Source organism: Taudactylus pleione, unplaced genomic scaffold (genome assembly GCF_031769625.1).
Source record: "Taudactylus pleione unplaced genomic scaffold, aTauple2 ptg000726l, whole genome shotgun sequence".
Classification (NCBI taxonomy): Eukaryota; Metazoa; Chordata; class Amphibia; order Anura; family Myobatrachidae; genus Taudactylus; species Taudactylus pleione.
In genome coordinates, this window is record NW_028285128.1 from 1,628,777 (window position 1) to 1,643,484 (window position 14,708).

A 14,708-nucleotide genomic window follows, 5' to 3' on the forward strand; every position below is an offset into this window, starting at 1 on the left:
GCACACAAGTATGGGTGATGCAGAGTCTTACGCATTTTCTCCACTTAAGGACCGGATTCAATTAGCGGCGAAAAGCCGAGATCGGTGATAAGCGCTGTGTTTTTGCTTCATTCGCCTGTTTTGAGGCAAAGTTTTCACCTACTTACACAATGCGCGCTCCAGCTTTTCGCCCTATACAATTGCAAATCAGGCGAAAACGTATATGTGTGCGAATGCAGCAATTATCAAAAATAGGGAAAATAACAGTTTTTTGGGGGGGAAATCAGTCTGTACCCCCCTAAAAAGCCTAACTGACCTGGGGAATCAATATAGAAGTGTATTAATTGACCTAATAAATGTATTTTAGCTTCTTAAATTTAGTCATAGGGCGATATTTGTACATTTGCATTAGTGTGGAAAAATTATAAAAAGCTAATTCTTATGGAAAAAATAATTGTTGCAGTTAAATTTGGGTTACATTTAAATGGGTACTAGAATATTTTTGTGTCTATAAAGTGCATTATAAAATAGTTTTAAAAATACACCTGCTGCAGCCTCCTGTAATCCTAGAAACACCTGTCCCATCCATACAGCCCCCCAAATACCCGAACCAATACTTTATGCCCATTTTCCAACACTTTTAAAATTTTCGCCCCAAAATTTACGTGTTTTTTAGGGTGTATTTAGATAATATTAAATTTTTTTATGCCTATTTAGTCATTAGGGGGGTGTCCAAAGGGTTCTGAACCAAGTGTCCACATTTTTAGGCAAAAATAGGGATTTTGCACATCTTTTCTCCTACCTTTGGGTGGAGAAACTTATACGCCTGTTTTAGAATATGTGCTTTTCGGAATTAAATAGGACGATCAGCGGGAATGTGGTGAAAACATAGCATCGGTGAAACTTTTCCGCCGATCGCGGCTTTTCGTCTCTAATTGAATACGGGCCAAAGACTGAAGAGAAGTGACCGGCGTTCTCATGTAGGTAGAGTTGGACATAAGGAGAAATGATCCTGTTTGATGGCCTATCCCCTGCACGTAGCATAGGCTGGTACAAGTGAGCACTGATGATGATTGAGTATGGATGAGGGCGGGTGCACTGTAATATGCATATACGTTTGCATACAGGTGAATATACATATATACAGTCCACGCAATTTCCATCCAACTCAACATCAGACCCAATGTATTCATTTATAGGTGTAGCATACAGTGTAGTGTTTTCTTCTTTTATTACTATGATGGACTTCATGTGCCATTCTTAAGTTGTACAGACTCTGTGAGCCTATTACAGCTGCTGGTAGAAAATTATGTAACCAATATCCCTGTGGCAGAAGTATGGCCATAGCAGCCAATGCAGCTGCTATGAGGCCTGGCATCGAGGGGGATTGGTGATGTTGGCCCATGCACAGGACTCCGGGTGCTCCGCGCTTTGCTCTCTGCACAGTTCAGCACTGCATGGGCTTTCTGTTCTGAAATAATAGAAGGATATTGCACCCCCCTCCCCCTCCCGTGCACTCACCTCTACAGGACTTTCTATTCTCATGTAGCTCTGCTACGTGTAAGGGAACTGAGAGCAAGGATATGAATACATGACAATCATCAATATAGGCTCTCTTTATTAATATTTACTACACCTGGTGGTTCATTTAATTTTGTATCACTGTTTTTCACAGCAACACATGCTCAGGTACCACTGTTATTCACCAATACTCACCTTTGCAGTGGCATGCGGTGGTGTCTCCTTCATTGGCGTCCTTTATTGTGGACATACCCCTGACTGTCCTGTATAATGGGAGGCTCCACAGAGACCCTAACTCCATTGTATCATTACCCCAGTACATTATATAGATCCTGCTGTTGCCACTACTAATTATAGCCCATAGAGTAAATGCATATACCCGGTGCACCACAATGCCCTGCATAACCCGAAAGCTCCTGAATGCAACTGGACAATCCTTACAACCTGTACCTGCTGTTAATCTGTGCTACCTCCTGTTCCTGTTTCTGTATGGTTAATAAACCATCCTCTGGTTAAGTAATCTGCTATGTGAACTAACATCCATTTGCACACTGCTGCCACCTACCACCGTAGTGTCTGCCAGTATCCCACCCATAGGAATTGCAACTGACTAGACTTCCCAAGTGGACTTGCTTATCAAGTGTTGATCCAAGGTAGCTAAATTTAGTTCCTATAGGACCTGATGGGTGATGTCACTGTAGATGTCCAAGCCAGGAGAATCCTCAATGCAGCATAGTGCAAGGTCAGATTCTGCCGTACTGCAAGCAGCAGCATTGTTTTAAACATATATGGCATCTCTTTGCCGCTTTCAACACCCTCCTCTGCCACCTACTTTACATCTAAAATTGACACCATATGTCAGGACATTGCATCTCACAAGACCCTCAGCACTCCACCCGCTCCTTTCCCAGACCAGACCATCTTACCAACCCAGACATATTTCTCCCCTGTATCTGGAGAGGAAGTTATGGTTCTCATCCGGTCCTCCCCCATTCCACCACCCCCTTGACCCCATTCCATCCCGCCTTCTCTGCTACTTCTCTCCTTCTGCGTGTCCCCATCTTACCCACCTCTTTAATCACTCCCTCTCAAAGGGCACTTTCTCCCTTCTGCATTCAAGCATGCACTTGTCTCCCCCATTCTTAAAAACCTAACCTTGATCCTAACACTTTCTCCAACTTCTGTCACATCTTTCCTACCTTTGATTCCTAACTTCTTAAGCGTATTTTTTACAACCACCTTAACACCTTTCTTTCTTCCCACTCCCTGCTTGACCTATTCCAGTCTGGCTTCTGTCCTCTCCACTCCACTGAAACTGCACTTACGAAAGTCAGCAATGACCTCCTTGCTGCCAAATCCATGGGCCACTATGCTTTGCTCATCCTCCTTGACCTCTCTCCTACTTTTGACACTGTGGACCATCCTCTTGCAAATCCTAGTCTATGTGACACTGCCCTCTCCTGGCTGTCCACCTACCTCTCTGACCATGCCTTCTATGTCTCTCATGACTCCACTCCAACGTCCACTAACTGTAGGTGTTCCCTAAGATTCTGTTCTTGGACCTCTACTATTATCCTTCTATACGTCCTCTTTAGGTGAACTCATTAGCTCTTTTGGTCTCCAGTGTCATCTATGTGGATGATACTTAGATCTACAGTACCTTTCCTCTTCTGACCTCTCCCCCTCTTTTCTCACTCGTGTCTCCAACTGTCTCTCTGCTATCTCTTCCATGATGTCCCAGTGCTCTTTTAAACTTAACATGTCTAAGACTAAGCTTATCATCTTCCCATCCTCCCGCATAACCTAACTTCCAACACTTTCATTATCTATTGATGGAACAAACATCTCCTCTAGCCACCCAGTGTGCTGTCTTGGAGTTATCCTTGACTCCTCCCTCTCCTTCAAACCACACATTCAGTACATTTTGCAGTCCTGTCATTTCCATCTCAAAAATATTTCCAGGATCAGACCCTTTATCTCCCGGGTTGGTACTAAGGACCTGATTCAGAACCACTCGTAAGCATCCGCTATTGGTGGAATTTCACACTGAAGTGGTCGCAGTCCTTGCGGCAGGGTATAGTCAACCTTAAGCGCTGTGATCACATTAGATGGTGCTCGATGTACCAATGTTTTTAGGCACTTCCAGGAGATGACGGACGCAAGTGGGCATTTTAAGAATGGATTTTGGGCATCTACATACACAAAGTGATTGCACGCCAAGACATAGTGGGCGTACTTATGTCTTGTCTTGCGATTGCTTGCCTTACTGGGTGTGCCAGATTTGCATAAGCTGGAAGAGAACGATCGCATCTAGCGAGTGGGTGTGAATCAGGTCCTAAGACCCTCATCCACTCACTGGTTATCTCCAGACTGGACTACTGTAACCTCCTCCTATCTGGCCTCCCTGACTCCCACCTCTCTCCACTCCAATCTGTCCTCAATGCTGCTTCTCGGCTCATCTTACTCTCCAAATGTTCTACATCTTCCTCCCCTATCTTACAAGCCATACTCTGGCTCCCCCACCCCTTCAAAACCCAATTCGAGCTTCTCACACTCACTTACAAAAGCCCTCACCCAATCCTCTACCACTTACATCTCTGACCTCATCTCCCTACACACCCTGCCCGCCCACTTTGCTCCACAAATGCATGTCGCCTCTCCTGCTAATTGATTACTTCCTCCCACTCCCATCTCAAAGATTTTGCCCATGTTGCTCCCCACCTTTTGGAATTCTCTAACCCTCAGATGCTCCACCTCCATACTAATCTTCAAGCAGGCTCTCTAGACCCACTTCTTCATCAAAGATTTACAGCTCTCATCCTATCCCGCTGCTCCATGCTCCTTCCTTACTGCCTACCCCATCTGTGTCACCCGTGTCTGTCTACTCCTCCCCTTTAGAAAGTAAGCTCTCGTGAGCAGGGCCCTTTTCCCTCAAGTGCTTCCCTTCCCTCACTTATACTATCATATACACCTAACTCCCCACAACAGCACCTAACATTTGGTTGCTGGCACCCTGCTGCCTATTTAAGTGTAATGATCGCTAATGCAGCAGTGTTTATAAACCATGCCCTTGGTCTGCATTGTTTTGTACTGTTAATAGCTCATTTGTTTATGTAAGGCGCTGTGGAACCCTTGTGTCGCCATATAAATAAAGGATAATAATAATAATATGGACCTCCAGTTCCCCACTGTACAGTGCTAAGTTCTACTTGTAAGCTCTACTTTGTCCAGTATGTACCGTTGTAGCTTTTTAAGCTGGTGAAAAATAATTCTTCTTTGACTACAGTGTATGTCAGTTGTGTAGACATCGGTGGCAAGGAACACAGCAATGTGCATACATGATAGAAAGCTCATAATCAAAACAATCAAGGAAAAGAGAAATTGCCTAATCCGTATTCTCTACCGGTCATGGTAACTCACAGACCTACAGCTATGGTTCTGTTAATGGTGTGTAGGTATTTTATGGTGTTAGTTATACCACCACAAAGAAAAATAATAGAATATGTTCTAAAACTATTTTGGTAACACGTAAGTTATCCAAAATACTGGTTCTTGGGTAGAACATACACAGCATAATTGCTTTAATAAGGCCATTCCAGCAGTGATAAACTGCAGTATGTAGATAGCAGATTCCCACTCACCCTGTTGTCGCACATACCGCACCACACCAGGTAGCAGGGTGCCACACAAACTGACATGTTTAATTTATCAATCTGATATGATATGATATTCTTATGCAGAGACAATACTTTTATATGATACATAAAGCACATTTTATCCCTGTTTTATCCATACCTCCTCTTAACTAAATAGAATCTAGCGCAGGTATTGCAAAGTTAGGAATAATATGCAGATCCAGCTACTGTATTATATAATGCAGGATTTTAAAAAGGAAAAAAAGGTAAAGGCCCTCATTCAGAGCCGTACGCTCTGAGCAGAGCGCACGCTCTGAATGAGGGCCGCCCTCCATGAAAATGGAGCGTCCTCCTGGATGCTCGTATAGCTGTGGGTCACCACCCACAGCCTATACGAGCGTGCATTTTGATGGCCGCGATGGTCTTGACCATCGCGACCATCGAAACTGCGAGCCGGAGCCTGCGGTTGAGGTTTTCAACCGCAAGCTCCGGAGTGATTTTGGCTCTATCAGAGCCAAAATCACTCCCACTGACATCACTAGTGATGTCAGTGGGCCGGCTTCTAACGGGAGGCGTTCCCGTGGGAACGCCCCCGTCAGGGAGGCACGCCCCCGGCACGCCCACCAAAGGGGGCGTGCTGTCAATCAACATCGACAGCACGCCCCCTTTGATCAGACACAACGAGCGAAGGACTTTCCTTCGCTCGTCGCGTCTGGCGCATACGCACGACGGAGCTCCCTCCGTCGTGCGCATGCTCAGTGCATAACATCGACCCACTTGCGAGCGGACAGCCGCTCGCGAGTGGGTCTGAATCAGGCCCAAAGTCACTTCATTAATGCTGCAATAATTTTAGCATTCTTTTTTTTTAATTGTCATCTAATGTGTTTCTGATCACCTGTTGACTTGAAGGTGTCTGGGTTACTCTGGCAATAATGCATTGAGAATGTCTCCATTATGCGGTCAATCTTCTGTGCCTCTCCTGGTAACCGAAAACTGACCAGGAAACGCCTGCAAGGGTCAATGAAAATAGGTGTCAACATATATTTTTGGTCGCTGAAACATAATCATTTTAGATCAAAAGTAAACAGAACCGGGATTTGTAGGAAGTTACCGTAATTGAGTTAATTTGTAGGAAGTTAATTGCATGACTTATTAGAGACATGTACAGTTCTTAAAAGGAAAAAAGTGAGATATCCTATATAAGTGGAGGGAAGGAAATGTTGCCTTTTTCTGTAGAATTAGCCTTTGTATTCCATATTCTATAATGCTATACAGCCATTTTTTTATGCTAAGTAAAAGACGGGTGAAGCCTAATTACGGCCACAAAAATATTCCTTTATAGAATACACTTATTTTTTTCCCACTGAGTCAGCACTGCGCATTGTGGGCCTGATTCAATGAGGATTGCAACTGCCATTACGCACGCAATCGGCCAATTGCTGCACAAACACTCCACTGAGACCGGGATTGCGATCGCAGTGACTACGCAGACCCATCGCAGAGTGATTGACAGGAAGTACCATTTTGCGGTGGTGACAGGGGGGGGAGGGTCGGGGAAACGCAGGCCTGCCAGTGCTTTTGAACGCTGTTGCATGGGCTTGCATAAAGTATCCACTGCTATGCCATACGCAGCTTGTGTACTCACTGCGTGCGACGAGGTTAGCAATTCCTGAGTAAGGTCAGACCTTGTGCAAGGGTGCGTGAGGCTGCGATTGTACTCGATGTTACCGATGGTTTTGCAGTCTTGCTAAGTAATACGGATATGTGTAAGGTAAGGTGTGCGTCCTTATGTTGTGCTGCAACGGCATAGCGATCGCAGAGGATTAGCATATCTTCGCAGTGAGTCTGCGTGTGTAATCGCTATTGCATTCGCAGTTGCGATCCTTGCTGAATTAGGCCCCGTGAGATAGAGAGCGTCTGTAAAAATATACATTTTCTTATAGCATGGAAACATGTACTTTATAAGGAATTAGAGAATGAAAACATGTTTTTTATATCCTATAAAACATGACACAGAATACAGGACCTCATTCAGAGTCGGTCGTTGCGGCCACACGGTCGTAAGGTAAAAGGGGCCGGATATGCAAATGATGCACTTGCAAGTTGCGTCGTTAAGATGGGATCGTTAGCTGGACAAGCAAGGGGAGGATGCGGCCGTAAGACTAAAAAAACACCCCCTTCTCGTTCGCATTACATGTCATCTCCGGGCATATAAGGATTAATCGAGACCATCGGAAACCATCGGAGCTGGTCGTAGAGCTTAAGGTTGACCATACCCTCTCTTAAGCACTACGATCATGTCAGTGTAAAAACCTCCCATGTCACATGTGCTATGACCAGGGCCGGTTCTAGACATTATGGAGCTCAGGGCGAAAGTTTCTAGTTGCGCCCCCCCACCCCCCAAAAAAAATAGAGAAATAACTTTATTTAGATGATGTTCCTCTGCGTGTGTGCTTCCGGAAAGGGGGTGTGTCCTTGCTGAACACCCCCAATTCATCACACTGTGGGGCGTGCCCAGCACTTGCGAAGGTACTGGGGTTCCCCCAAGCACTCCCTTCGTGGCGAATAACTGCCATGTACAGTAATGCGCCTTACACAGTATGTCTTACACAGTAATGCCCTTTATAATACATTATGCCACTTGCAGTAATCCCCTGTATAACACATTATGCCACACGCAAAAATGCCCTTTATAACACATTATGCCACACACAGTAATGCCCTTTATAACACATTATGCCACACACAGTAATGCCCTTTATAACACATTATGCCACATGCAGTAATGCCCTTTATAACACATTATGCCACACGCAGTAATGCCCTTTATAACACATTATGCCACACGCAGTAATGCCCTGTATAATACATTATGCCACATGCAGTAATGCCCTGTATAATACATTGTGCCACACACAGTAATTCTCTTTATAATACATTATCCCCAATTCAAATTGCGCCACACAGTAGTCCCTTATTAATGTTATGACACACAGTAGTGCCCCTTTTACATAATGCCCAAATTACTGCCCCTTATACACAAGGCCCACAGTAGTAGTGCCCCTAATACAATGCCCACAGTAGTAGTGCCCCTTATACAATGCCCACAGCAGTGGTGCCCCTTATACAATGCCCACAGCAGTGGTACCCTTTACACAATGGCCCCGGTAGTGGTGCCCCCCATGCAGTGCCTTCATTAGTAGTGCCCGCAGTGTTAATGCCCCCAGTAGTAGTGCCCCCATTGGAAATGTCCCCTATAGTAGTGCCCCCATTGGTAATGCCCCAAATAGTGGTGCCCACAGTAGTAATGCCCTCTATAGTAGTGCCCACAGTTGTAATGCCCACATTAATAGTGCCCCCAGCAGTAATGCCCCCTATAGTAGTGCCTTCAGTAGTAATGCCCAGTATAGTAATGCCTCCAGTAGTAATGCCCCCTTTAGTAGTGCCTGCAGTACTAATGCCCCCTATATTAATGCCCTCATTAGTAGTGTCCACTGTTGTAATGCCCCCAGTAGTAATGCCCCCCTATAGTCTTTCCCCCAGTAGTAATGCCCCCTATAGCAATGCCCCCTATAGTAATCCCCCTTATCCCCCCTATAGCTATGATGTCTCTCCCATCCCCCATAGATCTGAGGAGCCGGAGAACAGGAGTCAGCTCTAGCTCCTCGGATCTGTGGGAGAGACGTCATGACTTTGGGGACCGGCGCTGGGGTTTTTTTTCTGGGATTTTTTTTACTCTCCTGGGGACTCAGTGGCGCCCTCTAGGTGCCGGCGCTCCCGGCGACGGCCCTGTTAGCCCACCCCTAGAACCGCCACTGGCTATGACGCTACTTTGTTAATTATGCACTCCCATAAAACGCCGTTTGCATAGTCAGGCACGCCTGCGTTCGGATCTCCACTCCCCCGTTCACAAGCACCTTCCCCTGTTACCACCCACAAACGCCTCATCCTGTCACTCAAACTAACGACCTGGCCAAGTTCAAGGAGAGAGATATTTCCAATCGTAACAGCCAGTTTGCGCACGCGCATTGCAAATTTTACACATGCGCAGTTTAGCGAACATCGGTGGCGTACGACCGTGCGGCCGCAACGACCGACTCTGAATGAGGTCCACAGTACTATTGTATATTCATGCCACGTTCACATTCCTACGCTTTTAAAGATTACCCCTAGTTTTATCATAAAAATAGCAATAAAAATAGGACTTCCAAAAACAAATAACCCTACTCCCTGTAAGGGGAGGTTCATTAAACTTAACAAAGAGGAGAAGAAGAGGTGTTGCCTGTAGCAACCTATTAGTGTGTAGCTATCATCTATCTAGTACATGCTATAAAATGGCAGCTACTGTAGAATTTTATACACGTAGACACAGACGCATCTGCTTCCAACACAGAATCAGACCCAAAGAGTTTAACGGTTTATTTACTAATCTGTGGCTATTGCCAGTATTTTCCCTGCTTGCAACCTTGCGTTGTACAGGTATAAATAAAATGACCCTCTTTATCAGGATTTCCACTATAGCCTAAATGATGAGGAGTCTTCCTTGGCTAAGTATCTCCAGAGCACAGTCCGAAATTCAAATAGGGGAGCCACACCAACTGCCACCCCAAACGCTGCTTAACATCGCCGGCTGGGACACAATGATAGTTGTTGTAGCTCCTCTTTTTTAATTTTGGACTGCGCTGCAACCCCGACTCTAGAGCCTCCTCTGGTGTAATGTAAAAAAACCCTACTGTATATGTTATCAAAGTATTTAGGGATATTTTACACCACAGGAAACCACAGTAAATCTGCAGAAATACTGTAGCAGCGTATAACTGGGAGTGGCATTTTAGCATTGCGGTTTTACAGAACTCTAATGAAGCAGCAGTATCTGGAGCTCTCATACAGCCTGTCTTGAAGTTTTCCTCAGACATTAAACTGTTGCCAATTTCCAAGGCTGTCTGGGGATACACAATATATTAATAGGTAGCATCCAGTAATCATTTTTCTTTTCACTTAAGGGACCCGTACTGTACATCAACAATCAGTTGGTCTAATTCTGCGTTTTGACGATAATTTTGTAAAAATAATTCTGCAAAATTCAACATGTTTGAAATCTTAATTTGCCAAATCAGATAATTTTTTTAAATGAATCAGCAATGGGTGTACCCCATACATTGCCGATGATTTTTTAAAAATTCATCAGCAAACTGCAGATTTGGGGCAGATTGATTATTGTTAAATGGGGCCCTTTGGTTTCTCTTCTTCACCAGCTGATACTGACATTAAGGGGTATATTTACTAAAGGTCGATTTTAATCGATATAAAATCGATCAAAATCTATTAACATCGATGTTGTATTTCTGAAGCTAAATCACACATTTACTAATACTTAAAAAATGAAATCAAAAATTGTCTGTTAGTAAATGTGTGATTAAGCCCCAGAAACCCAACATTGATTTTAATCGATTTTGAACGATTTTACATCGATTAAAATCGACCTTTAGTAAATATACCCCTAGTAGTTCCTGTGTATAACTCATTCCTTCTGGATCTCTAATAGCCAGATATAAGGTGTCCTCAACTCACAAAGAGTGGGGTGCTCTTGATACTGATACATACAATATATATTTCGCACCTGAGAGCCTCCACAAGACCCAGTTTTTTGAGGTCTTGGCATTTCACAAAGGCTTGTAGAACCTGAATATTTAGTGAATCCCTGGAGAGAGAGAACAAAAGAGACATTAGAGGAAGGAAATGGGCTGGGGTCCAAAAGAGGAAAATACAAGCGAGAGGAAGATACGATACAGTAGGGAAAAATCAACAACATTTAAATACACTTTTTTTATGACCTATTTAAATGCTGGTATAATGTTTGTGAAATAATGTGCTCCGTGTCATGTATCTTTAAATAATGTTAGAATTATTTGTAAATCAGCTATAGGAAATTTAGACACTTATTTTTGTTTTATTAATCAATTAATCAACGACCTTTCTGCAAATGAGGATAATAAATATCATATTTCTGATAGATAGGAGTCTATGATGCTAAATATATATAAATATTTATATTTTGACAGAGATAGTATTTTTTCTATTTATCAAAGGCTAATGCCCAAGCTGGTTGACATGGAAAATGGTTGAGTATCTCTCGTGATAGTCACCGCCGTTGGTAGCTTTTTCAGGCATAGTTTGGGGAAACCCTTTTCACATGAACAGCAGTGGTACAATAACTATCCCTGTTTTCTGATTGCTATCATCATCTCAGGATAGTCACACCAGGGGTTTAGCAAAGGAAAAATATTTTCTTGCTAAAATAAAGCATTTTTCCTAATGTAATGTTTACTGTTGTTTCTTACATTTAGTAATTAATATTTTTTTTCCTGGAAGTCCAAGTCTAGATTTTCAGATCCACTGTAAATGCACAAGCTGACATGAGCAAACTGGCGAAGCAATATCATCAGGGGAGCAGAGTATCAGCCAGCTGTCTAAGCAAACGCTTTTCGGTAAATTGGCACAACAAAAAACATTTTTATTACAGCTGTAATTGGGCACATTACTGGGCATATTACTACTGGAGTATGCCTGGGCAGGAAGTGGGTAATAGCATTTTTTTCCAATCACTATTTATAACACAGTGTATATGACTGAATGAAAACATTTATTTCTGTTTTAAACACAAAGTTGTGATGTTTCAGCAGTTTAGGCATACCTGCCAACTCTCCCTCATTGTCAGGGAGACTCCCTGAAATAGCAGCAATCTCCCTGTCTCCCTGACGAGGCTAGCAATCTCCCTGATTGCACCTTACCCCCATTATGAAGCTGTTATATAAAAAAAAAACCCAGAGATATACATTCAAATGGGATCATTAGTATAATTTCCCTGCATTGGCTATAAGGCACAGTGATCCCTATAGCTACATGCATTTTCTGAGAGGTATCAGTGTGTTTTCATCACCAAATAGATTTTACAAACTGCTTTGGGGCTCGTTTAAAGTTGTATGTAAGTCAATTTTATGGCACGCCCCCCAGATGTAGCAGTACACGCCCTCTTTACCACCGCGATCATAGGTGTTGTTTTCACAATCTCCCTGATATGCTTTTTCAAAAGTAGGCAAGTATGAGTTTAGGCCATTTGTGGCTCTCCTACTGTTGTGGAAAAACAACTGATGTAGGGTGTGGAGGCATGCTGGGTCTTGTAGTTTCACAGCAGATGCCTACCACAGTTTTAGAGCTTATGAGATCTAATGTGACAGATAGATAGATAGATAGATAGATAGATAGATAGATAGATAGATAGAACAAAGTCAGTTCTAAAGCAGAATGATAGTAATATATTTTATTATACTTTGTAAAATTACATAAAGCCAAATATGATAAGAAATAAGCATGTATTGTTCGACGAAAGACGGTAAAATGTTTAATTCCATTCCATTCTGTACAGTGCTGCATTTTTAATAGGCCATAAAACATTTTGTATATGGGTCTAACCTTTGTCCCAGGTACTCCCCTATGGCAGTCTTGCTAAGACCTGCACCTTGATATAGGAAACTAGCAATTTGTTGTGGATCTCTTTCCAAAAACTTTTTGTTGATCAGCAGTTGAATGCCCTGAAATATACAATCAGAAAGTTACACAGATTAGGCAACCAGAACATTTTTAATAATAAAAAGTGCACATACTATACAACCATAATGTATATAATAATAAAATGTATATTGTAATCATAGTGTCATAATACTGCACAGCAGAGTAACCCACAATCACTGGGCTTCATATGGAGAAGCAATACTGTGCCCCACTCCCCCTTCCACCTCTCACCGTCAGGACCCATGGGGTATCAAGCAGTGAAAAGAGTGGAGAAGTTGCCCATAGCAACCAATCAACTTTGAGGTAGCATTTATCAAATACATTCTATAAAATGATAGGTAGAAGCTGATTGGTTGCTATGGGCAATTTCCCTACTGGTCCACTTCTCCACTCTTTTCACTGCTTGATACATCAACCTTATTATTGTTGCACCCATATATGCAATGCTGTAGTTCTGCCCTTGGTGCGTCATATGTCGATTACATTAAAGGTTCTTTTATTTGTTTTTCAGGGGACAACATGTTACTAAAGTCATTATTTGTGTAGCTTATGTACAGTATGAGCTTTTCAGCACCCTATTGGTATCATTATGCACAGTTCCTTATATTTGTTGTCCTGGGATACAAAACAAAGCCGATGCCTAGAGACAGCGATTTAAGCAAATCTTTTAAATAAGTATACTGTAGACTATGCTGAAGTGTCCTCTGAGTTCACGCATGTGCACCGAGCGGGCCAGTGTGCTGAGGGCAGGTGCACTGAGAGCAGCACGTGGGCCTGTGTAAAAGGGGGTGTGGCCTAATCTCAGGAGCCATGGCCATGCCCCCTTAGGACAAAAAAAAAGTTTTGCGCTCGAGAGGGAGGCGCTGTGACCTCTCCAGCCCAGCGCAAAGCCAGGGGGGGCATGGTCAGTGTGACCGCTCCCCCCCATTGGCATAAGTGACTGCTGCGGCTGCTGTAATATCACACTGCAGCCCAGCACACAGCAGTGTGTGCTAGGCTGCTGTGAGGTAAGAGGGAAGGGGGGCGGTGCCGGACCCTGGCACCCACTGGGCCCCTCTAGCAAGCCCAGAATTTTTTTGGCATGACTGAGATAATAAAATCTTTGATTTTTGATGGTTCAATGCAGGCTGTGTGTATAAGGTGTAGATAACACATAAATGCATTCTGTGTGTATATTTGGGTCCTATTCCCAAGACATTTCATTATTAAATGCAAATATTCCAAAATATGTAATATTCCGTTATCCAAAATACTCCTGGTCGCAAGCATTTTGGATATGGGAGACTCAACCTGTATGTTCAAATATATTTAAAAATATATATTACACTAGCAAAAAGTAATATAAAGGCAGCATTACATGAGGTGCAGAAACATATTTGTTAAACAATAATTGGTTGTGGATGTTTGTAAATATGTCACTAAAACAATTTTGAACATTTTATTATGTTTATTTTTGGTCTGTTATATGTTCTATGGGCCTGATTCAGAGCCGCTCATAAGCGGCTGCTCGTTCGCTCCAAGTGATGTTTGCCCAACTGCGCATGCGTACGGATCGTTATACGCATGCGCAAACCAGTCAGTGCGGTCAAAATTCATGTGCTCGCAAAATAGCGAATGCCTGATAATATGAGTGACAGGAGTAGGCGTATGTGGGTGGTAACGGGGGAAGGTGCTTGAAAACGGGGAGTGGAGATCCGAACACAGGCGTGCTTAAACGTCAAAACGGGCGTTTTATGGGTGTGCATAATTAAAACAGCAGCGTCATTGACCACGTCACTGGGTTATTTTATAGCCAGAACTGCTCGCAAAACTGTGGTAGCAAAAACCAACCCCAAGAATAGCGAGCAGTTCATACCCTGGTCGATGTACTCGATTAATCTAATAAATAGCGGACATGACGTAGGATGCGAGCGGCCAGGGGGCGTACTTTTTCAAAAAAACGACCTGTGCCTGTGATGGAGGTCCCTCCCTGTGCCTGTGATGGAGGTCCCTCCCTGTGCC

The 14,708-nt window shown here is 43.4% G+C and overlaps 1 protein-coding gene across 1 annotated transcript in view; it reads right to left on the bottom strand.

The window, feature by feature from the left end:
• CYTH4 (cytohesin 4) overlaps positions 1 to 14,708 on the bottom strand; it is a 123,922-nt gene that overhangs the window by 79,590 nt on the left and 29,624 nt on the right. Inside the window, exons 5-7 of the mRNA XM_088456942.1 lie at positions 12,609 to 12,727; positions 10,756 to 10,836; positions 6,031 to 6,143 (exon numbers count right to left, since the gene is read on the bottom strand). Of these exons, the coding sequence (XP_088313068.1) occupies positions 6,031 to 6,143; positions 10,756 to 10,836; positions 12,609 to 12,727 (313 nt within the window). The remainder of the gene's footprint in view (positions 1 to 6,030; positions 6,144 to 10,755; positions 10,837 to 12,608; positions 12,728 to 14,708) is intronic.